The sequence below is a fragment of the Scomber japonicus genome, chromosome 13 (assembly GCF_027409825.1).
Source record: "Scomber japonicus isolate fScoJap1 chromosome 13, fScoJap1.pri, whole genome shotgun sequence".
NCBI classification, from domain to species: Eukaryota; Metazoa; Chordata; class Actinopteri; order Scombriformes; family Scombridae; genus Scomber; species Scomber japonicus.
Window position 1 is genome coordinate 11643635 of NC_070590.1, and position 24255 is coordinate 11667889.

The 24255-nt window shown below is 37.8% G+C and overlaps 1 protein-coding gene across 3 annotated transcripts; it reads right to left on the bottom strand.

Annotated features, from left to right (window-relative positions):
- Positions 1 to 409: 409 nt before the first annotated feature.
- Positions 410 to 22097, bottom strand: LOC128371952 (core histone macro-H2A.1). 3 transcript variants are annotated; one of them, XM_053332385.1, is made up of 9 exons: positions 21974 to 22097; positions 19847 to 20047; positions 19111 to 19217; positions 18768 to 18959; positions 17811 to 17918; positions 11645 to 11735; positions 9379 to 9468; positions 4362 to 4536; positions 410 to 1967 (listed from the first exon to the last, which is right to left on the bottom strand). In XM_053332385.1, the coding sequence occupies exons 2-9, from the start codon at positions 20016 to 20018 to the stop codon at positions 1802 to 1804; spliced, it is 1101 nt and encodes a 366-aa protein (XP_053188360.1). In that variant the 5' UTR covers positions 20019 to 20047; positions 21974 to 22097; the 3' UTR covers positions 410 to 1801. The 3 variants fall into 3 exon arrangements, with proteins under 3 accessions (XP_053188360.1, XP_053188362.1, XP_053188361.1); XM_053332387.1 differs by lacking the exon at positions 11645 to 11735 and adding an exon at positions 13537 to 13636; XM_053332386.1 differs by lacking the exon at positions 410 to 1967 and having other exon boundaries at positions 4399 to 4536; positions 11649 to 11735.
- Between the last annotated feature and the right edge of the window lie 2158 nt (positions 22098 to 24255).

The following is a 24255-nucleotide window of genomic DNA, read 5'->3' on the forward strand; positions in this document are numbered from 1 at the left end:
GAAAGGGCAGCTCTTCAGATCATCCTCACGCTGACATTTTTCCTCTTTTCTCATTGTGAGCCCATTTGGCCCTCACAAGTACAGCACAGAAACACACACTGCTTGTTGAGCTGGGGATCCTGCAGGCTTTGAATGTGGCTCTCAGTCAAATCAAATAAAAGTAGCATGTCATGCTTCTGCCATTTGTTCTGCAACACTTAAAATTATGCTCACTTAAATACAGTTGAGATGGATTTATTATTACATTCAAGACACACTTGTTTCCTATGGGGACAATGAATGTTTTCTCCTATAGTTTAACTTCACACATGCACTTTTTTAATTATATGGAAGCCCACAGTCCCTGGCAGCATCCTAAAGGTCTGCATGAATCATGAAATGATCTCATAATATCAAGAGGAACAAGATGAAGTTTTTAAAGGTATTTTATTACCGGAGTGTGTACAGACTTTTTTGTAGAATCATCAATTGTAGCAATTCTTTAGAAATTTTCTTTTTTTTTCATAAGAAAGTTAGGCTGTTGAAAAGTCCAAATGCAGCAGAGCAGTCCGGTTCCTTGTATACGTCCGTCAGTCCCAATTCAAATCAAACTCAAATCGACCAGCGTCTGTGTGAAGAGGCCTGCTGCTGCACAGAAAATGGCTGAGATGAAAAAAAAAAAATCCAATTCTTGATAATAGGGAGCCATCTAGTGGTGAAAGAACAACCCAAAGCAGCAGCAGAGAGCCTCCACTTCCAGCTGTTTTATGGCTTAACAAAGACAAAACACACTAAAGAACAATCTCTTACATTTTTCTTTTTTCTTCCCAAATCAACTGTGCCTTTTTAGAATCTGTGTGAAAATTAAAATAGAAAATAAAAATCTCTGTTACAGTCCAATATTTTACTATAAGTTTTCACGAATACTCCATCTATATAAACACTGATAGAAACACACAATATAAACCATTAGTGCCCTGCAAAAAAACACAAATTATACATTTTTTTGTCATAAATTGATTTACTTTCCTGTAAATAACAACCAACGAATGTTCAGGTGACAGTGTAAACTGTTTCTTAATGTTAGTACCAGGATGAGTACTTGTATATGGGAATTTAGAACTTGTTTTCTCTCTTTTCAATTGATTAAAATTATTTTGGGAGTTCAGGGTCTCTGCAGGACAAAAAGGAAACAAATGCAACACACAACACAAAAACAAAAACACTTTGTCATATTAGTCTCCAGAAGACCAAAGTAGAGCAAACTGAACTCTTCTGTATGCATTACTTTTTCATTATACAGTACTATTAACAACAGAGATGTTCCAAAACCATGAATTCATACCAAAAATACACTCAATTAAGTGTCTTGTGTTACTGAGATCAAAAGAAAGTGAACAGTTATTTTTACTGCCTTTTACTGCCATTACATGCATTAACCCGTATTCATCGGACTTCTCTGGAAGCCTTGTAATTGAGGAGTAGCTATCTCTCATAACATCTTTTATATATATCATGAAAATTAAATCTTAAAGTGAGTCTTCTCACTCTGTTGAATCTGTTTTGTGTGGCACTGTTTTGTATTAAAAGACCGCAGAATGAACAGTGTACTTCTACATTTAAACGTCAGAGGTGACAAGTAAATAAGAAATTAAAAACAATATAGGAAAAAATACAAACATAATGCAAAAACAAGTTCCCGGCCTTAAGAAAGATTCTTCTTCTCTCCATTTTTTTTTAAACAAATCACTAGTAAACACCTTCCTATTTCCTTGCAGGAAAAAAATGGTTGGGGAAAAGGACAAGGATACTTCAGACTCTTTTAGCTCGTCTCCAGCTTGGCCATTTCCTGCACGTAGATCCCGATGCTCTCACTGTCAAATAGCACGAAGTAGACGGTCTTGATGGTGGAAGACATGGTGGCCACAAAGTAGGTGGAGATGGCCTTGAGGATCAGCTGGGCCGCCGTCTGCTTTGGGAAACCGTTTCTGACAGGAAAGCACACACACACTTAGTGGGATGTGGTCAGACGCTGGAGAGTCTTGTCACTTTTTATTTACTTGACCAGGACTGTGGCTTCATGCTGTTGTGGGTCAGCAGTATTTTACAGTGCAGTATATGCTTAGCTATTTACTGAAAACTACTTAAAAAGTGAGGGTCCAGCTGGGTTACCTGGATTACTTTGTGTAAAGCATTTCCTCAAGTGGTGGCTGAGGCCTTCATTTACCTCAACTGCAGAGGGTACCAGGCCTTTAGTGGAAACCTTATTGCTTGTGTTTGTTTTCTGATCTGCTTCTGTTTGTACTGTTCAATAGTTACATTTTTGTTACCACATTACATGTAATCCACTTACTCTGATATGTGGAACAACAATTTTGGTACCCAAGTTCCACCCAGAAAGTTTTGGCAGTGCCACTTAGCTGTAGCATGCAGGTAGCATCCTCATGGATCTATGTTCGCTAACTTAGCCAAGCTACCCTTATTACCCATGCTCATGTGGCGTCACTGCCATCATAATGATTAAAAAGGTCTGTACTCATAGAACTACTATTCATGCTTTACTGACGTGCACATTATATATGAGGCACTAGGAGTTTATCCACCCTTGTTTTCCCCAGCCTGCGGCCATTACCAGAGACCCGGCTTTTAACTTTATTTGCACAAATATGGTATAAAGCACATTTTTAGGAATATGAATGGGAGACTTCATAATAGTGCAAGAACTCAATCTCTCCAATGGTAAAATATGAATACTCAAAGACTCTTCTTCTTAACACAGCTCACCCAGGACGTTTCCTGATTTTTCAGTGTGAAAACTCTAAAGCCATGTTCACTATGCTCATTCATTTGAATCTCTGTTTCCCAACATGGAGCTCCAGACGCAACAAGAATCCCAAGATAAATTGAAGGGCTTGAAAGAGACATACAGGATTTCTGCTTAACACATTATTTAGCTTAGTTTTCCTTCATTTTTCATTATTACTTTTCTCTAGCCTTTGCTTTTTTATCATTAAAAGCTTAAGTTTTATCTTCTCAGACGTAAAAAAAACTAAGGGGAAACATCACTTGGTTCTCTTTCTCATCTTTGGTTGAACTGCTGCAGCTCATAGCAATACAATATTAAACCTGTGACAAGGGCACATGAGAATACTTTGCTTTGCCTTGAAGTCACCAGCCAAACAGTTTGGCAGCCATTGCTCTAACCTCCATGTTTTCACACTGTTGTTTCAGTCTATGTTGTGTTTGTGTAAATCCGTCTTGATCAAAGTGGCGATGTTGACCACCGCTGCCTGGAAACCATTTCAACTCCCGTTTTGACTTGCATAGAAAAATGGAGAATGATGTACGTGCAGGCAGAGACACATAACACAAACTTTTTATTGCTGACGATGCAGGAATGCCACTCATTACGTTATGATGATATGTGAGAAGATGTGGAGCATTTACTTCTAAGATTTCCTTTAACTTTTCCTCTCCATTTTAACTGTCACATCAATGAAGGAAAACTTTTTGTATTCTGTAGTGTTTTACTTCTTATTTACTGATATCTTTTGTTAAACCTCTTAATTTACCTTTCAACCAGACACACAGAGGTGATGACCTGCAAGATTACTTATTTGTAACAAGGTATGAAGCACTGTGGGACACAGTGCTAAAAAGAGATCCTCTCTGCCTCTCTCATGTGCATGTTTGGAGTTCCTTTTGTCTGGTTCTTCAAAAGAAATGTTTTATCCTCAAGAAGAGAGTTTTTACAAAATTTTCTTGACATAGATTTTTCCTTCAGTTAGAGTATGGATTACGCTCCAACTGCATACAAACTAATCTCAGATCACCGTGTTTGGGTGAACTCCGGTACTGTTCCTTCATCTGCGGCCAGGTTTGCAGACAGTGTTCATGTTACCACATTTTTAGACTAACCACTTCCAGTTTTGGACGAAACTGCCAAAGTGAAATGATTTCTAACAGCATCTTGTTCATCACAAACTCAATATTTGTACATCTCATTTTATCCTCTTCAGTTTAAAATTTAAACCTGTACCAGCTTTTCTCACTTAGAATATATTAAACATATCTTCATTGTAATTGTGATTTATTTAGCATTACTTAATTTTGCATATGTTTTGACTGCTATGCACCAAAACACCAAGACAATTTCCTTTTAACATGCAAACCTACTTAACAATAAACCTGTTTCTCATTCTGACAAGCATCACAGAAAATACTTTTACTCTTCAGCAAAAAAGGTGAACATGATTATTAATCAGTAGAACATAAATACAAAAATAACTAAACATAATTACATGATGCGTAGTATGTTAAACTAGTTTCTTTCTTCCTGTGTGTTTGTGTGTGTGTGTGTGTGTGTGTGTGTGTTTTCCTACCTTCCACTACCAATAGAGGGGAAGGCCACAGATTTGAGTTTCTTCTCGTCAGCGAGAGCCAGGCAGTTCTTCACTGTCTTGTCCAGCAGCTCCTCACACTTGTCGGAGCCCCAGCCTGGACTGTTACAGTGGATGACGTACTTGGCGGGAAGACCAAAACCTCCGGTCAACACAGCTGAGTGACAGAGGAAAAGAAGAGGAAGAATTGTAAGGTGAGCAGAGAAGAGGAAATACTGATGAACATACTTCAGGTAGAAGTCCGTTTGTTCTGAAACACAAAGTCAAAACATGTGGTGTCACTTCCCCAAATCCCAGCAAACAGGCGGCTGTTGAATAAATGTTTACATGTTTATAACACTGAAAACAAAATGAAAGTTAATGCCTGTAGTCACCCACAGATGCCACCATTATTTTGTGAAATCAGATCTATAATATATGTGAGACACAAATACTTGCTGTGCTGCAACATCAAATCTGTGCTAATTGACTTTAGTCATTGAGTGAACTTGTTCACCTCTGGCGTGCTGCAGCTTGCTGGATTTCTGCACATCACATTCAGTGTCTACAGTCAAAATCAGTTCCATTAACATGTTTTGTCAGAGGTCAAACCCCAAAAGTTGAGTTTGGAGGCCTGAGATGCTAAAAGTACACTTTATTTTGTGGAAAATGCATGCAGCAAATCTCACAGAGCTTAAAATGGTTTGACCTGGTGGGCTGGAGAAATCACTTCTCCAGACAGATAGAGACGAGGAGAGAAAGAACAGAAACAGAGAAGAAAAGACGACAAGAAAGAGTCTGTTCTCTGGAGTTTAAATGTTTAGTTTAGTCTTCCATCAAATCAGCAGCTGTAGACAGTGTAGCTAAGCCAAAGCCCCTGATGCTGTGAAGTGAGAAAGCATCCAGTCAGAGTTTATTAGCCCACAGCGAGTGTGTTACTGGACTGGAGTCAAAGCTGAGGACGAGCTGATTTCCAGATGGCACACAGAGATGGAGGAGCCTTACACAGCAGAGTGAGAGTCAGCCACAGCGCATGTGTGATCTGCTCATGGGGAAAAGTCTTGGCTGATGATGATTACAGTTAAAGTTCAGCTTGTTTTATGGTTTGGAAAGGTGGAACAGAATGTGGTGGTGTTTGTGTATTGCACATCTGGAGATCACTTGTCAATCAAACTACAGCATGTAGACAGCACTGCCAGATTTATGTAGATTTTGTGTTGATGTAGTTTGAGCTTCTGTAGGTGGCCCTCTTTTCTGTCAATTTCATGCTAATGACCAATTTCTTTTATCCGATCCAACACACTAAAATAAATGCTAATGTTATGAAATATGAATCGCATTACTTTCTGCACACAAATGAATTTTTGCTGCATAAAGTCTGCCAGATTTTACTTGATACTTTTCTTAAAAGTCAATAAATGACAATAAGACAAAAGACTGGCCCTTTGTTGTAATCCTGCAGAGAAAACACAGTAGCTGTAGAGGAGAGCTGTGGCAGCACATGTCACCATAGCATAGCATAGCATAGTGATCCTGAAATTGTTTGTGTTCAGGGTTTGTCTTTTTTCCAGTAGGCTAGGTCAGGTTTGTATTTGTATTACTATCACGTGTAGTGGTAAAACCTACTGCTGTAGCATACCACCTGCTTTTCTCATCTTGATTTCAGTGGTAATTGTGGCAACAAATATGAAGATCAATACACTTATTTATCATCGTTTTTGTCCTAAATAGGGCTCACGATCCGACTAACTATTATTTTAATTATTGATTAATGTACCAATTATTTTCTTGGTTAAATGTTTGCTTTTAGGGAATAGTAAAAAGTTCCTGTTATAATTCCCCAAGTCAAAGGTCTGATCAACAGTCCAAAACTCAAAGATTAAGTTTACTCTCATGTATGACAAAGAAAAGCCAGCAGCCAGTAAATTTCTGGGTTTTTGCTTAAAAAATTAAAACTAAAAATGATTTGATTATAAAAACATTGATTAATCGTTGCAGCTCTACTCCTGAACACAAATATGTGAAACTGTATTTAGTTGTCAAACTCCTAAATAACTTTTCTTCCACAGCAACAACTAAACATAACTTGGCAGGCAGGCTAGGACTAAATGAACTCACTGCAGTCGGTGGATTGTGAGGTAAATATGCTCTGAAATTTCACAGAGTTCAATTTTGACAATTTTTTGGACACACATCTGTGCCATCTCATCACTGGATGAGAAACATGGCCAGACCTTTCCTTTCAAATATTTATGACTGGGACCAAAAACTGGCCACGACTTCCACAACCTGCAAGTACTCACTGTATCACCAACTATTATGCAAGAACACACAAATAAATTTTGCTATGCCTCATTTTCATATACCTTTCTAAAGATTACAATTAGTTCAATTTAACTGCTATGACTGAATCACTGGGACAGCACTCCATTTTGTCTTCTAGATGAATTTCACTGGTTATAACTAATAAACTTAGAAACTTACAGAGCTCACATTTATCATCTAACACTTCCCATAAATTATTTTTATTTACTATCTATGAAGTCGATGACTTATGAAAGAACCATCCATTATAAAGAAAAACAAACTTTGGAAGATAAAAATGTATAAAACTTCTGTTTGAATGACTTTGGGAGTAACTCTGGTACCTGACTGGCCCTCAAACAGGTAAATTTACTTGCTAAATCCAGATGAACAAATGCTTTAAAAACAACAATATTTTACAACATCCTGAAGAACTTGTTTGACAAATGTTCTCAAACCAGGTTTGGTCAGGATGACCATTTGGCTGATCCAGATTCCCAGAATCCCTAACAGGCTCTGCTGGCTCGCTGTTCAGTCACCTGGTAATCTATTTATGAGCTCCACACAGCCCGGGATTAGGATGCTGAGCTAACTTGGCTGAATGTGAGAGAGAAAGAGAAGTGGTGAAGGTGGGGAGTGCTTGAAAAAGTGAGTGTGAGTGATGGATAATGAGAGAGACAGATGGAGTAAGAATAAGAGACGGGCAGAAAGAGGGAGACAAATGGACTGAAAGATAAAATAATCTGTAAGGATTCAAACAATATGGCTCTCTGTAGACTGATGTCTTTAATTTAAGACTGAAGTCACCAAGGACTGATATTACGTGCCAGTACTAAATGCCTTTGATCGTTTTCATGACAAAAATATCCAAGTAGTCACTGTTTCTATAAAAAGTGTATTTGTGCATGTGACACTGAAACTTCTAAAGTCTGCGGTGGTTCAATAATAAAGGAAGCTCTGACGACATTTAGCCTTTAAGAGAACAATGAATCAGTCTGAGTGTGTGAAACGTGTGTTCATATCCAATGGGCTGATCTTTACTGCAGTGTCCTGACATCATTTGCTTAATGTGGAAGCCAAAAGGACCTGGCCCTGTTTTGCTTAGTGCATGTGTGTGTGTGAGTGTGCGCGTGTGTGTGAGAAGACAGATTTACAGGACACACTGACATCACTGTCATAGGAGCTGGGTGGCGCTTGAGTGGATCAATATGGACTTCAGGAAAGCTTTTATGCCGACACTAAAAGTCAAATTGTGAAACTTTAATGTCATCCTGAGTTGTTCCTGAACCAAAGCGAGGCAGTGTGAAAAAAACAAAAATCAGAGGAAAAACAAATACAACAGGGTTGCAACTGACAAGTATTTTAATTATCGATTAATCTGATTATTATTTCCAACATTAATCAATTATTTATTTTGCCTATAAAATGTTAGAAAAATGCATTTTAGAAGTTCCAACTGGCAAATGTTTAGGCTTGTTCCTTAAAGAAAAAAACAGCGAATGATTTATTGATTATCAAAATACTTGGTAATTAATTTTCCATTGAACCATTGCACCTCTAAAATACAAAGCAGAAGCTTAGAGAGATATGTGAATATTTTTAACTGCAGCAGGAAATGTCACAAAAAGTCAAACAGGTTAAAGAAGAATTTCTCTTCCTGCTTTGTATTTAAAAAAGAAGCAAAACTGGCATCTTAGGAACAAACATGTCAACCTAAATTATGATTAAATATTAGCTCTGGACCTGCTGCTTTGTCTTGTGTCATGTTGTTTGATCAAACCAGCTAAACCCAAATTTCAACGGCCATGTCATGTTCACGCAGAAATGTTTGTAACAATAAATAAATACCTCTATTTTCCTCAGTTGAAAGGAACTGCTGAAATGTCAGTGTTTGCCTAGTGTCTAGCTGTTGTCACCATTTTATGGATAGATGAATCCTCCCTCCTAGAGGTGCAATCTGATTGGTTAGTTTTAATGTCAAATTTACAGAAGGACCTCCAACCACAGAGCTCCCTGACATATTTTCTACCTAGTAACTAGTGAAACCATGAGATCCTGATTGGGTGGGAAACAGGGATGTATTTTCTGGTCTTTTCTTATAATGATAGGAAGATTAATTTTGACTTAAAAACATATAGATTGTATGGTCAATGACTAAGAATATATTATAAAATGGATAAAATAAAATAAGAATAAAATATTTTCCATTTTCTGATGGTTCCTCACTGGCTTAACCATACAGAATGAAAGGTGAGGAATTATTACAACAAGCTGCATTTGGCTGCCAAATAGCATGGACTAATATCTAACTATTGGTATTCTACATAATTCTCACTCAAGAAGTGGAAAACTTGTCAGGCTAAACTATGAATGTGTAACAAGTGCACAGCAGGGGTTGTTGGTAGAATGATATTGAACTTCACTTTTAAAAATAATAAATCATATTCAGAGCAGTTTTGCAATGAAAACACTGAGGCACATTCATAGTCACAAAGGTAATTCAACTTACTGTGAATCTGTGACAGACAGCAGGAACTCAACGATGATCAAATGTATGTGCAAGAGATGAAAGAACAGTCCTTGAATGTCACTGACTAGACACTCAGGCACAAAATAGAAACTGTGCTGATAAGACGGTCTGAGTCTCTGTATAAACACAAGGTAAGAAGCAGGTACTGGTTCCCAAATCTAAACTGTTTCTGCACTGAACACTTACCACCAGCCACCTCTAGAGGGCCATTTTTCTTCTTCAGCTCCTGCAGCGCTTCAGTGAACTCCTTCCCTCCCTTCTTTTCCAAAGCAGAGCCTGTAAGTGGAAGACAATACTGTGGTGATCACATCCTCATGTACTGCAGACAGACAGACAGACAGACAGACAGATAGAAAGACAGCAGAAAAGAGAAGAGGTGATGGTCATGCAGACAGACAAACAGACAGGCAAGCGGGCAGACATGGAGACAGGTAGACAGACAGGTAGGCAGGCTGTCAACAATGCTGTCAACTATTTCACTTGGCCTCTCTCTGAATCTCTGAGATCCCATCTCTCACGCAGCAGCACTGAAGTTCTGTTACTTTGTTTTGTAAGACCAAGGAAAAGTTTCACAAATGAAGTGCAAAGATTCAACGCTGCTATTTTCCACATGACTCATTCTGAGTCATTTAAACTAATGTATAAAAGTTCCAGTCCCTAATTACTTCCCTCTGTCCTCACATACTGGCTCATTTACAGAAGACCGAGAGTATGTTCTTTTACCCTCAAATTAAACACTGAACAAGTGTTTCTGTTCCAGATGAAAATGTAAAAGCTTTGTTGACCTTGTTCGCACAAACATTTCAGGTAAAAAACTGTTCAGGAAGTGATTCAAGTTCAACTCTGAAGAAGAGGAACATACATCTAGAATTTGTGAAGGCATTAGGGAAGGAAACTGTTTTTTTTTCCTATGTATTTTGATTGCACTGTTTCAGATTTACTCAGAGCTAAAGAGAGAAGGCACAAAGGAAACCAGAAAGAAAGGAGGTGATTCAAGTCCACCAGAGCCAGAGAGCACCATACAGTTAATGCCAACCTTTTAAGTTTTAAAAGTTAATCATTTACAACAGCCAATAAAAACAAGCAGATAAAAGGACAGTTTAACATTCCTTCGCTTATTAATTCAACATCAGAATTTTGACTTGAGGAAATAAATGTTTCAGTCAGAAAATGAACTGACAGCACAGTCGAGGGGATGGAAGTTACAGGAAATGAAGCGAGTCCAAGACAGCCTGCGTTTTCAGTCAAGTGGTACAATAAATAAATAAATAAATAAAACCAACAAGCAGCAGCAGCATGGTTTCACAATTACACCGACAGAAATATAGTCGTGTATGCTTTACATGATGCGCTCGACTGTGTGTAGATCACATTTCTGTTACCACTTCATCTCTCACATGGCTAACAGCACTCGGATGCCCTAACTCTTGATGGTTATACACTGAAGCGCCGAAAGGTGACAACAGCAACACGAGGGTCATCCCTGTTTTACACATTTATGTCTGATTTGCAGGCTGCAGTTCTGTTCATTTATCTGTATGTTGTGAAAATAAACTTGCAAAGACTTAAAAGTTTCATTAGACTGTGAACATTTACTATAGTCAATGTTGGATATGGATCACTGAGCGGACAGATCAGGCGTTCAGACTGATAACAGTGCTGCATTCAGACAACCGAAGGTGCTGTGATGGTGAGGGTGTCAAACTTCAGCTACCAGTGAGACAATTAAAATTGATCCAAAACACTGCAAAGTCTATGACTATGACTATGAGAAGATATCACAGCAACAAGCACTATTAATATCATTAATACATTATTGACACTGCATTGCGGGTAAAGTTGAGCCTGGTGTAGGTTTTTCCCTGGATGATCCTGTGTTTATTTGCACCTTTGTTAGGCCGGTGCAGCTTTTCAGGTTTGAAGTGTTCCAGGTTAAGCAGTGAGCTTCGTTCATTCTGCTTTTAGTAAACTATTGGGTTCAAATCATCCTTTTCACAATGTCAACTTTGAATTTGTCTTGTGGGTTGGGATAATTGAAAACAGTGTGTGTGAATGTAATGCTCTTTGGCAGCTGACTTTCAAATCCTGGAAACTGTAGTTTCCCCACAAGCATATAAACAAATAATTTTTTGTTTTCAAAACAGTCCCTGATTGCTCAATTCAAGCCTCTGCAAGTTAATTTTCACTCATCATACAGTGACTTTCTGTCAGTTGGAGTTTCACTCATTTACATATATACTATAGAAAGGAGTGGTTTCTGGGTTAGAAGTTCTGCTATCGTGCAGGTCTGTATACTGTATGCAGAAGAGCTTCAGCTAAATAAACACTGCAGAATATAAACTGTGATGCTGCTGTGATGTTTGTCCACAGACTGCAGTGCAGACTATCTGGAATATGCAGAGAGAGCGCAGACAGGCAGTCGTGGTCTCGGTGGCATCAATGGTTCCTTTACCTACTTCACCACCTGTATAGAGGGAGGAGTTGGTCGGGTGAACGACAGCGTCGCTCTCCACGATGGAAATGTCGGCTTGGACAACTTGCAACTACAGATGACAACGACAACAAACAACAGGCAAAAAACATGGTGGTAAAAAACACAGAGTGATCAGGAGTAACAAGATGGGACAAAGAAGTAGAGAGAACAAAAGGATGAGAGTGAAGAACAGGAGGAAAAGAGAGAGAAGTGAGTGCGCTCCTTATTGGCTGATGACATCACAGGAAACAAAGAGCCAACTGAAAACATGGTGGGTCACATAATGTAATTAGGAAGCAGGGCTGCACATTTAGTCAGATTTATTCAAAGAAACAACACTGAACTACAATTGATTACCCCATTTTTAAATTTATACTTATCAATACACAAGTCTTAATGGAAGAGTATATTTTAAAATACTTAATTCGTTTTTAAATCAGTTCTCTGACTAATTGTGTCATCCTAATTTCTTGCCTCATTAAGATAAGTCAAGAATTTTATGATCCCACTCCAGGTGAACCACCTAACAGTCAGGCTAACAGAGGTTCATGTCAGTTTTTCTTCTGTAAATTGATGCTTTATTTCAGTCCAATTGTTTTTCTGGGATTAAAATGATTATCAAGCATTACAAATGTCTGGCAGCCACCTGAAAGGAAGATAACCTGGAATGAACTTTCACACATCTACATGATAGGAAGAGTAAGCAGGATCCCTGCTCTGAGGGGCTTTGGTAAAAATCATTGAATGTCACCACAGAAATTCATGTATTGCTTCTGAGAAATGTGTTTTATTTATGATGTTCTATTGATCTGCAAGATACTTGAGGTCACCGAGGATCAAAGTAAAAGGCCTCATCATGTATTCACACTGCGAGCAACACCAACAAGGTGTTTTTATATCCTTCAGAGCTGACCGCCCTCCAATCATTACCAAGCAATCATTACCAAGCAATCATTACCAAGCACTTCTGCTGCGGCACTTTTAATTTCGTTGTATTGTTCACAATATAATGACAATAAAGGAACTTTAACTTTTGACTTTGAAAGATGGGGGCCGCATTTACCAGCATTTCAATAAGCGCATGCAAAAATGACACGTTAGTTCGAGCTGTTCTAAGATTTATTTCTTTATTTATTTTTAACCTGCAGCAACAAATGAGTAATTACTGCTTGGAGAATGGCTGCATCTTTCACTGGTGTCTACTGTCATTTTTAAGTTATTTGACTGAGCTTTTATTTACAGCAAATATGTCTTACTGAGATGTTTAAGGACAATATCAAATCAGCCAAAAATATTATTTGCATAGGTTCATTTCTGTAGCTGTATTAAACCTAAAACTAATTTTCCAAATACAAGGAACAGATTGTTTTATATTGATTTTCAACCATTTCATTCAATATTCCCATTAGTCTAAAATGTGCATTTCCTGCTTTAAGAGGAAAATGTAATAATAAAAAACAGTCATTGAAAGTGTAAAGAAACACGCAGAGAAAACACCAATGACCTTCAGATTATGCACCAGATTCCCTTTAAGTGTATAAAAACATAATGACTGGTTTATGACAATGGATTCCTGGTTTTTTGTTTTATTGGCTTTTTAAACAACTTTTTCATAATAAAAATAAACACATTCCTGATTTTTTTCCCTTTTAAATAGCAACTTAAAATAATGAGTTGCAGTTAAGCCAAACACCCAAGTTACCCGCAGTGTGAATTGAGCAGACCTGGGGCAAGATGGTGAAACTTTGTTCTTCAAGTTCTGATTCGCTGAGGATTTATTTAAGTTTTCAAGCTGTTCAACATTCAAGGATTTTTTTTTTTTAAATCTCAAAACCCCACTTGGACCTGAGAAGCTGAGAGGGGGAGCTCACCTAGATCATCTTTAAGTTCAAGTTCAGCATTGGTGGGGTTGATGACCCCCTCCACGTCAAAGCCAGCCAAGTTACTGACCTCGCTGTGGATAAGGTTGAGCTGCGGAGGGGGAGGCGGAGGGGAGCGAGGGGGCGGGCATGCCGAGGAGGTAGGGAGGGGGCAAGAAGGAAGAGGGGAGGAAGCAAAGCCATTAAAATTAGATTCACACTGCAGCTTAAAAGGGATACCTTGACTTTTTGATGATTGGAAAAGAGAATATTTAATATACCTATTTAACAAAGTGAGTCAACACTACATGTACTGTATGTATGTTAAATGTAGAGTAACAGGTTAAGTACACAGTACACAAGGAGTAGAGAAAATAATCTCCTTATGTAAAAATACTTAACAATTACAACACCGCTAGTGTGCTAGAAAGGTGATTAACATCAGGTTTATGCATGCTTTTAGGATTTGTCAGCGATTATACCCATCTCATTGTGAGCAACTTGATGTACAAGTTTTTACAGTGTTTATAAAAACAGAGGAGCAAGGTGGCCAAATTATCTATCTTCAAGTGTAGAACTACAACTAACGATTATTTTCATTATTGATTCATGCAGGTTATTTCTCGATATGAAATGTTAAATGGTGAAAAAATGCCAATAACAATTTCCTCAAGCCAGCTGTGATGCCTCCAATTTGCTTATTTTGTCCTACCAAAAGTCCAGAAACTAAAGATGCTCAATTGACTGTTGAAGAGAAACAGCAAGTCCTCACAATTATGAAGCCGGAGCCTGAGAATTGTTGGAAATGTTTGTGTGAAAAATGACTAAAACAATGAATCAATTATCAAAAAAAATGTGCTGCCGATTAATTTTAAATATGTCAAAGAACACAGCGTGACCTCACACAATGTCAATGAGACAGAGAGTGGCCACAAGGTCAAAGTAGTACTGTAACATAAATTGAGCCAGTTTAGAAGCTTTAGAAGTAATTATAATTAAGTTATTTAAGAGTTTTACTCCATTATCAATGGTTGGTTATTATTCTATCTACCTCCTGCATACTGTATCTTGCAATGTCCCTTTAATGTTGCTGTTCCCATATAGTCAGTCAGTGGTCTTTTTATTCATGTTACGCTATGAAAAAACATTTAGAGACATTTATACTGGCTACCTGTGTCCTATAGTTTCAGGGGAAGATGCAATTTCAGGAAGACTGAAGGGTGACTGCAAACAGTTACCAACAGTCTGTGACTTGGCAAAAGAGTACAGTAAAAAGTCAAGTCAAAATGTCAAGGTACCCTTTTAAATGCTAAGAATCTCAAATGGACAGACTACATCCTGTTAGTGTCTCAGAGTTTAAGATTCACAAGTTATCTATTACACAAACATCCCCTAAGGATTTAAAAGGAAGACTTGATGATAAAGACCCAGATCATCGCCCCGTCAGCAGTGATAGAGAAAGCAGCGTGAGAGACTGACACTGAATAAAACACTGAGAGGCAAAAAAAGCTCAGGCAGGAAATGTGCAGCTACAAGAATGAAGTCTATAAAACAGAAACAGACTAGCTTTTCTATTTGTGGGTTCATTACGTTAATCAGTGGGACGTTAACTGCATTCATTTGATTAATTACATTCTACTGATTTCAACAGCTGCTGCAATCTGTGGGTCAGCTACACAATCATGTACGGAGCCATTTTACTAATAAAGATAATCTAAATGCTGCTCCTACTCATTCAGTTCAATCAGTTTAAGCTGAATTTCATATACATATAATACAAAAAAATAAGTAAACACCATGATATCCAGACAGGCTGTGTTTCGACTCATATTTTAAACTGTGTAAATTCAAAAATCAATACAATATTAATATATTTTTAAATGCTACAGGTGTTGATTACAGTAGGGTATTGCTGTCACTAGGACAAAAAAGTACTTGCAGTTTTGATAAAATGTATTTCTTTATTTATTAATTATAATGATAATGTTTTCTTGTAATTGTAGGTGATGTTATGACAAACAGGCAGACCACAGGATTTATTATCATTCTCCTTCTTCTTCTTAGTATTACTATTATTATTATCACCATCAAATATTTGATTTTAGAATTTAATCTTAACTTTTATTAAATCCACCTGTCAAGGAAGTGATGTGTGTAAGCAGCGTATATGTGCAACTATAGTAACATGCATTTGCATCAGGAAGTGATTCACGTGGATGATTTGCAAACAATCATAAAATGAAAAGCAGTTAAAACCAAGCTTTGCTGTTGTTGTGTCAGTCTGTGTATTTCAGCAGTTCTTCTTTAACAGTGAGTGAAACGTGACCACACAGTAATTATCTCCTCTGCCTGTATGTCATTATTCATAACATGCTTCAAGTCTAGTTATAGTTTTAACTAATAATATCATAGCTTACATAGTATGACATGTTATTTTCCTCCTTATAATGAGAAAAAACAATGATAAAACTAGCAGGTTATAATGTAAAGATGCTCTTGTTATTTAAAAAAGGACCAGAAAGATTGTTTTTTGCATTTTTTTGTCATGGTGGCAGCAATAAACACAGAACTATTAAAACTGAATATGTAGTAAAAGACAAATGATGCAATTAAATGTATGTGCCACCACTACTGTACATTAAGCCAGGTTAATAACTCAGCTATGTATATACAGTGTTAGTGTACACTATGTATTAGCATATGCATGGTAGACCAAAGCATGCAGTGCCAAAGTCACACCTGAGCTGAAACAATAAGTAAATTCCCATATTTGTTTAGGGGATTTGACTTTTTACATCCAGGAGGGTTAATAGAGGGTTTTGACTCATCAGATCATGACATAATATATAAATGTATAAAAACAATCAGCCAGTCCTGTGTCAACTCTGTGTCCTCCCTCATTGTTGTATAACATGAGAATAAAATGACAGTTTTTTGCCCAAACTGAGTGTGCAATGTCATATTTCCAGCAGAGATCAAAATAGATCAGCAAATATTATCATGTATTATCTCTCTTTAACATCAGGAAGAGGGAATCTGTGACACTTCTTGCATCATTGTTGAGTAATTCATTCTCTTACAAGCAGTGTCGTTCTCCTGCCTTTTTATCTCTTTCTGACTCATATCTATTTTTATAAGCTTCTGATCTCTCTGATCTTACTTGAACATAAAAGAAAACTTTGATGGGGCTTAGATGGAACTTTCAGACAAATTTACTTCCATGTTTCAACTCTATAAAAAAAGGTTAAAAGGGATTAAAGTGAGGAGGGGGGTCTATGGCTTACACATCAGTGATAGACACACAGTTAACACAGCATTCATGATTGTAGCTATTATAGTTCAAGCTCTGTGTCACTACTCTGTAGCTCTAATATGAAGTTTAATGAATCAAAGCAGACTTGTAAGGAGGTGAAGCAATTAATGGACAAAATATCACAAACAACTTTCCTCCTGTGAGACAGAACAGATGACTAATGGAGAAAACATTACCACATAATACATATCATATTAATAACAGACTGAATAAGAAACAGGTCAATATATTAAGTAGCTAGATCTAACAATTTAAGTTGAAATAGTTTGCTAGTTTGTGTCTTATCAGACTCTTAAAAAGGTATACTATGGAGGATTTTCCTTAAAAAAATGTACAGAATAAAATATAATCTCACAATCACCATTTATGACCCACTAGAAGTGTCAGGCAGTGCATTTATCTGCAGATAAACCTAATAATAATAATAATAATAATAATAATAATAATAATAATATTAATAACAATCTGCTTGTATTTTCTTATTCTTTTGTTTAGGATGTTTCTGGTCTTCAACTCCCAGCCCATAACAGCGTGCAGGGTGTGAGGTAGGGACTCGTAGCGTAGCAACCAGTTAAAATCCCTGTCTCTTTCCTCTGCTCTCTGTCTATATCATGGATATAATAAAGAGCTGAAGGTCTGTGTGTCTGGTTGACCGAGGGCGGGGCTGAGCTACACACACCCAGAGCACAGAGGCCGCAGCGGACAGGATGAAAATGAAAATAACGTTTTGCTTATCTGCGTCATGGCTTTGTTCTCCCTACTGCCACTCCCTCTCTTCATTCACTCCCTAGTTCACTTGAACACAGCCGCTCTCACTCTCTTTCTCGCTCTGGAAATGTTGTGTTTACAAATACTATTCGACAAATCCTGCATAGTATACCTTTAAGGGCATAAAAAGGATCATTAAAAAGTTACTGTTTATACTGAGTGTTGATGTGAGGTTAGTGTATCTGTGATTTGACAGAAAACTGACCTTCTGACCCAGGAAGAGGCTCTTGGTTGAGAGCACGGTGAAGCTGTCGGTTGGAGATCCCTCTGTAGTGCTGTCTGCCGATGCCGCCTTGCTCACCTCACCCTGTTTCTGTTGAGGACAAAGTACACAATAGTTGACCCTATGTGATGCTAAATACAGCAATATTATTTCCTCTTGTCTCCCTCTATTGGGAGGTCAGAGTCAGCTACAGAGCTTTGCATCTTTTAGTAATTTCTTAAGCAAATACACCATGTTTGCTCTTTTCAAACTCTTCAATGTAAAAATTAAATGCTATTGTTTGCCACACATGAAAGTAAACTGAGCATCTTTGGGTTTTGTACATTTGGTCGGACAAAACAAGACATTTGATCCCTAAAACTTGACCTAAATCTTCTGGACTTGTCCCCACTCTTTTCTTACTAAGATTTTAAATCAGCTAAGAACATCAGGAAATAGCTAAATATAAGCATCAGTCCAGATCTCATTTTGTTTAGTAATGATTTCCAAGTTTGAGAAAATGCTGGCAATGAGATGTCAACATTTATCTGTTTATTTCTCATTTTATTCTCCTCAGTTTCATGTCCTTATTTATATAAAATCAAGTGTTTGAATGGCATTGACCTCAGGTCTACATAACTGGAGTCAACATGTCTGACATGTCTATGAATTTGCGCTCGACTGCAAGACAGAGCTCAATACTTTCCTACTTTAACCTAAAAGTCTATTTCAAATAAATCACTCCTTTAATTTGGAGATCCAGCTCAGGTTATTGGGTATGCTTTGTAAACACAAGCTTTTCTTTTTTAAAATCATATTTCTTCATAAGCTATTAGTTTAGTTTTAATTTTAATTTTAACATGCTTAAAACGATCCAAAAACATTACAAAGTAAGTACAAGTAATGAAACTTTACCCACATTCAGCACTAATCATGTGGCCTGTTAACATCATGCCATACCTTCGCCTTCCCTCCTGCCTTTTTCCCACTCATTTTGTTAGCCACTGTTTTCTTAACCGGCTTGGGTTTCTTCTCAGGGGCCGGTGAGACGGGTGTTTCCAGTTTGCCCTTTGCGCCTCTCTTCTTAGCCAGCAGCTCTGGATGGATGTTGGGCAGGACTCCGCCTGCTGCGATGGTCACACCTTTCAGCAACTGAGACAGCAAGACAAAGTCAAAGAATTAAGTTAATGCACATAGCCCCATGCTGAAAGTAAGGTAAGAAAACAACACTGGTGTCCTTCAAGTAGCAGATCAAATGGTAAAATAAATGTGACATAATATCAAGTTTCAAGCAGCGACTGACCTGGTTTAACTCCTCATCGTTGGCAATGGCCAGCAGGATGTGTCGTGGTGTGACGCGACCCTTCTTGTTGTCTCTGGCAGCATTCCCCGCCAATTCCAGGATTTCCGCTACGATCGTAAAAGGGAAAATATCAGGAGAGCTCATCAATAAATATTTTAGAGCAAAAACTCATGCCTCTGAATGCTTAGATGAACTGAATTAACGTTCACATGGTCCTTATGATTTATAAATAATAGTATAGTGTAAAAATGAATCATTATATGTGAGAACTACACTCAGTGCATGCAAGCCTCCAAATGTAGCCCATCAACTTTTTTTTTTTGCAAATACCAAGAGATTAGGTGATTTCTGAACTGTGAAATCTCTGAATATACAGCTTTAAAGTGCGTCCTCATCAGTAATCACAGCCTGTCGTATCTCAAAGCTGAAGCTGGTGTTGGCAAGTTTGTGTGGGAAAGGTTTCTAATTTGTACATGCAGCAGTTGCGTTTTTGGCTGCATTACTTTATTTTTTATATCACTAAATATAAAAAATTTCAGTCATTGATGTCAAAAAAATTGAACATTTTTAAAAAACTTTCACTTCAGAGTAGTGTCATAAAGTACAGTAAAGTGACAACTGCACTCGGATGCAGACACGCAGCTCTCAGTTGTAGTTACTGTATTAATACTGAGTCTTCTCTGAAACAACGAACACATAAAACTACCAGTATTAAGTACATACAGTGTTGACTCACCAGTAAGATACTCAAGGACAGCAGCCAGGTAGACAGGCGCTCCCACTCCTATGCGGTATTTAGGCAGGCCCCTCTTGATGTAGCGCAGCATGCGCCCCACAGGGAAGATGACCCCGGCCTTGGTGGACCGGGACGTCTTAGTCGACTTCTTCTTTCCTCCTCGGCTGGACATGATTCTGAGACAGCTACCAGTGTCAGGCTCTGCAGGGACACATTAACAATAATCCATCAACTCAGGAAATTACTACTTTTCTTTCTTGTCATTTTATGGTGAAACAAATGCATTAGACAAAATCTGTAAAAAACTGACAAAAACCACCCCAAACTTTACTAAATTTGAATACTGCAAATTCATCATTTGACACCACAAATATAAAACAAGGTCAATATAGGGGCATCAAGGCAGTTTGACATGCCTTGTAACACTTTTGTTGTGCATTCGGCCATTTAAAAGTACAGGTGTATTTCAAAACAATTGCGTCAGATACTTTCCGTGCATTTGGACCTTAGGGGATCTGATCGCTCCTGTTCCTGGGACTGGGTGGAAATCACTGAATAATTTAAAAACATAAATTCTGGCGCTTAAAACCTACTAAAATTATACTTTGGTGATGTTTTTCTTTGCAGGATGAAAACATGGAACATTCTTCTCAGTATGACAGTAATGCATTTAGCCTGTTTCCTCAACAGTGTCACAACAAAGTAAATGCAATTCTTGTACATATTTATAAGTGTGTGGAAGATCCGACACATTGTGACACCTTACAACTGAGCTTGTGTAGCAGGAATGGGACTCCAACATCCACATCTAACCCCTTACAATTCATAAAAATATTATTGTTGTCATCACGAGTAAGTTATGCTCCGCTTAAGTCAACTTAGTGACTATTACTCCCCTGAATGCATCCAAAAGAATGACTCATGTTGGTTCACTGTGAATTTACATTTGGTCTGTGCTAAGATAATGCAACAGCACACTGAATGAAACTTTCTTACAGGAGCATCAAAGTGTGAATGGGCTTTGTCTCCTGATTTTACAGTCTGTGATTTCTCTATAAACACATACAGAAGCCTCTGATTACATCTATTTATTGCCAAAAAGAAAAAAATAAACTCTCCTTGTCAAGCATAACACTAAATGTTTATGTTGATGACTAACCCAAGGTGATTTAGGACACAATATGCTGCTCAGCTTCATGACTCCCATTCATTAAGCATGTTGGTGCAGTAATTACCAAAGATTCAAATCAGGCTTTCTGTGTTTTCTTTAAATTACCCTCATGTTACAGAGCAGCCTGGATGTCACATAAACTGAAGGAAGACAAGGATAATGCTGCAAACAAATATTTAATTATTAACCCATTAGCATCCTAACACTGTTAAATTATTATTAGCTATATTTAATATGCATATATATGATTTTGGGGGTTAAATTCATATATTATTAAAACTATTTTTAATATCCCAAATCAATCTAGTAGATTATGTCGTCACGTCAAAATAATAAATGATACATTTATGTCGTTAGTGTGCCAGATGCAGACACCAATTAGCTGTTTGTACTGATAATCAATTAGCCCCCACCATAGGCCAGAGTATTTTCTTAAATTCAATTTCACAAGCTAAACCATGTCAAACAAAACATTACAGACCAACAGAAAGCAGAAACAGATGTTTTTTGTCTATAACATCTGCGGCATTTCTGCACTCCGGCCAGGTGCAGGTGGGTTTAAGCGCCACACTGGGCATTTATTCCTGCTGGCCACTGACAAGACATATTTCTGCATGTCAAGAGCCCACCGGATGTCTTTATCTCATTTTATTTCTATCTACATACTGTGCCAACGAACCAACAAACGATATGAGGACGTTTTACGTTTCAGGTCAGCGAGCTTTCGGGTGGAAATAATCCCGGTAGAGAGGCAGCAGCTGCCCGCTCCTCCTCCCCTCCCCTGCCTGCCTGTCAGCTCCAGCGGCTCGGTCTCCGCTGTCGGCCTCTAATGCCAGAAAAACCACGAAATGGCAACGTTAACACCTCAGCCCGGTGAAAGGAGAGAGGCTCGGCCGACAAGAAGCGACCATACTCGACCCGGAACGGCGGTGTGCGAACCCAGGTGGAGTACTTACAAATGCAGGGCACGGCGAAAAAAAAATGTCTCCGGTAACAAGCTCGGGCAGTGTCCTCGTCTCTCCCACAATCCACAGCGAGCTGGAAATATCGGCGAGCGCCAGCGTTGCCCGCGGAGCAAAGCGACTACTGGAGAGCAGAGAGCAAACCTGCTGAATCTTAAAGCTGGGTCGTTTCTACAGTTGGTTACCCTACATTTGCGAAGCCCTCGCGAGATTTGTATTTCATTGATTATTAATGTTCAGGCATTCTGCTGAAATAATTATGATTTGGTTAGGGTTATGTCTAGTTAGGTTTAGGCACAAAAACACACTTGGTTAAGGTTATAGAAAGGTCATATTTTGGGTTAAAATGATAACTCTCGCGAGAGCTTTCGCAACTCTAGGGTTATCTTGTAGACACGACCAGCTGCCAAGATGCTCTGTAACTCTTTAATCAATGCTCTTTACACCTTTACTTTGCCCGAAAAAACACGTGATTTAACTTGAAATGCTAAAACAAGATAAGATGTATCTTTATTTGATCCCCCTTGGGAGAAATTCAAATTGACACAAGCTACATAGTGGGGGAAAAGTAGCAGTGTAAGGTTGAAAGTGATACAATAAATAAAAATATATAAATACTAAATAGAGTAAACAATCTTTGCATAAATACATCTACAATATATAAATGTGCAATATGCAGAAATTGCTGAGATTATATACATGTATGCAATGTTCCTGGGATTAGCATAGTAAGGATTTTTTTAGTTGGAGTGGGAGGCATTTAAACTCTTTACCTATGCTCTTTACACCTTTACTTGTCAGAGAAAACACGTGATTTGACCTGAGCTGTTAGCCATGAATATTTAGGCTACCATATTAAATCTGACTCTTTGAGCAGGGGTGTCACAACAAATTTCAGACACCTTGTAAAAATATTTATTTTCTCTGGCCCCCCAACACATTCAAACATTTGATTAACCCTATCCCTCTATTGTTTATTTTGTATAGTAGAAAAATTGTTAATCAAGCAACACAGTGGAGGTTTCTGGCACAATTTCCCTATACTTCCAAGGTGCATGAGAAGGGAAAAAAGTATGAAGAAAGTCAAAGCCCCAGCAACACTTGTAGTAAAGAACTTTATTATAGACCAACGTGTTTCAGCTTCTATATTACAAGTGTTGTTGGAGCTTTGACTTTAATCAATGAACATGACAGGGAGGCTAACACAGTGATGCTAAACGATTAACACGTCACACACATACATTAAAATTCTCCTTATCTGAAGTTTTTTGGTTTGAATTATCTTATTATAAAAATCCATTGAAATCAATTATCTGTTAAAAACAAACAAAAAAAGTGAAAGTGTTGGCAATAGCATCTTCTCATCTTTAGTTTTTGTCATTGTGATGAGCAGTTTCTCCTTATTGCATTCATGTTATGCATTCATTCATTTATTGTCAAGGATAATAAATATGGTAATATATTGTTTACCACTATCTTAGTTTAGCACATTATCATTTGTTAATTAGCACTAAACACAAACTACAACCCAGCTGAAACTGATTTGGAGCATCATTATTTTTGCAAGTATTTAAAAAATGATTGCACAAGTTGAACTTTTGACCTGATGATGATGGTGCTAAGGTCATGGGATCAACAATTGATTACAATTCCACACGAGAGGTCATCCAACTTTTGTACTAAGTTTCATGTTTTTGGCAAAAATGTATGTGCGTGTGTATTTATGTGTGTCCACTGTCTTTCTTGGTTAAAGTAATCCAATTCTGTAAGGACCAAGGGAGAGTGGTGAAGTTGAAAAAAAAGTCTAAATGGATCATTTTTAGGCATCAACAACAACAAAACACCTTAGTAAGTTTTACATTTTAATGCCACAGCAAAGATGATACAACAACAACACACATAAATGAACATGTCTGTAAACGTGCCAGTGTCAGAAATCTGGCTCATTTTCAACTGTAGTCCATTAAATATGCAAGCTGCTTTCTTTCTTCACACTCCACCATACACATGACACTATTGTGGACGTTAACTTGAATATAACAAATACATTTGTATGTTATGTATTTGTTATATGAAATGTATTTAAGGAGGTAAATAAGATATAGCTAATGTGGTCAGAGGTCTGATCACCTTCAAGTGTAAAGTATATTTGTCTGTTTGTATTATAAACTTTTGTCAAAAGTGTCACTTGTGTCACCAAATGGTGCTGTTTAACCTGACAAACACTCACACTCATGATACACAAACACACCTGTAGAGCAGTGCTCAGCACAGTG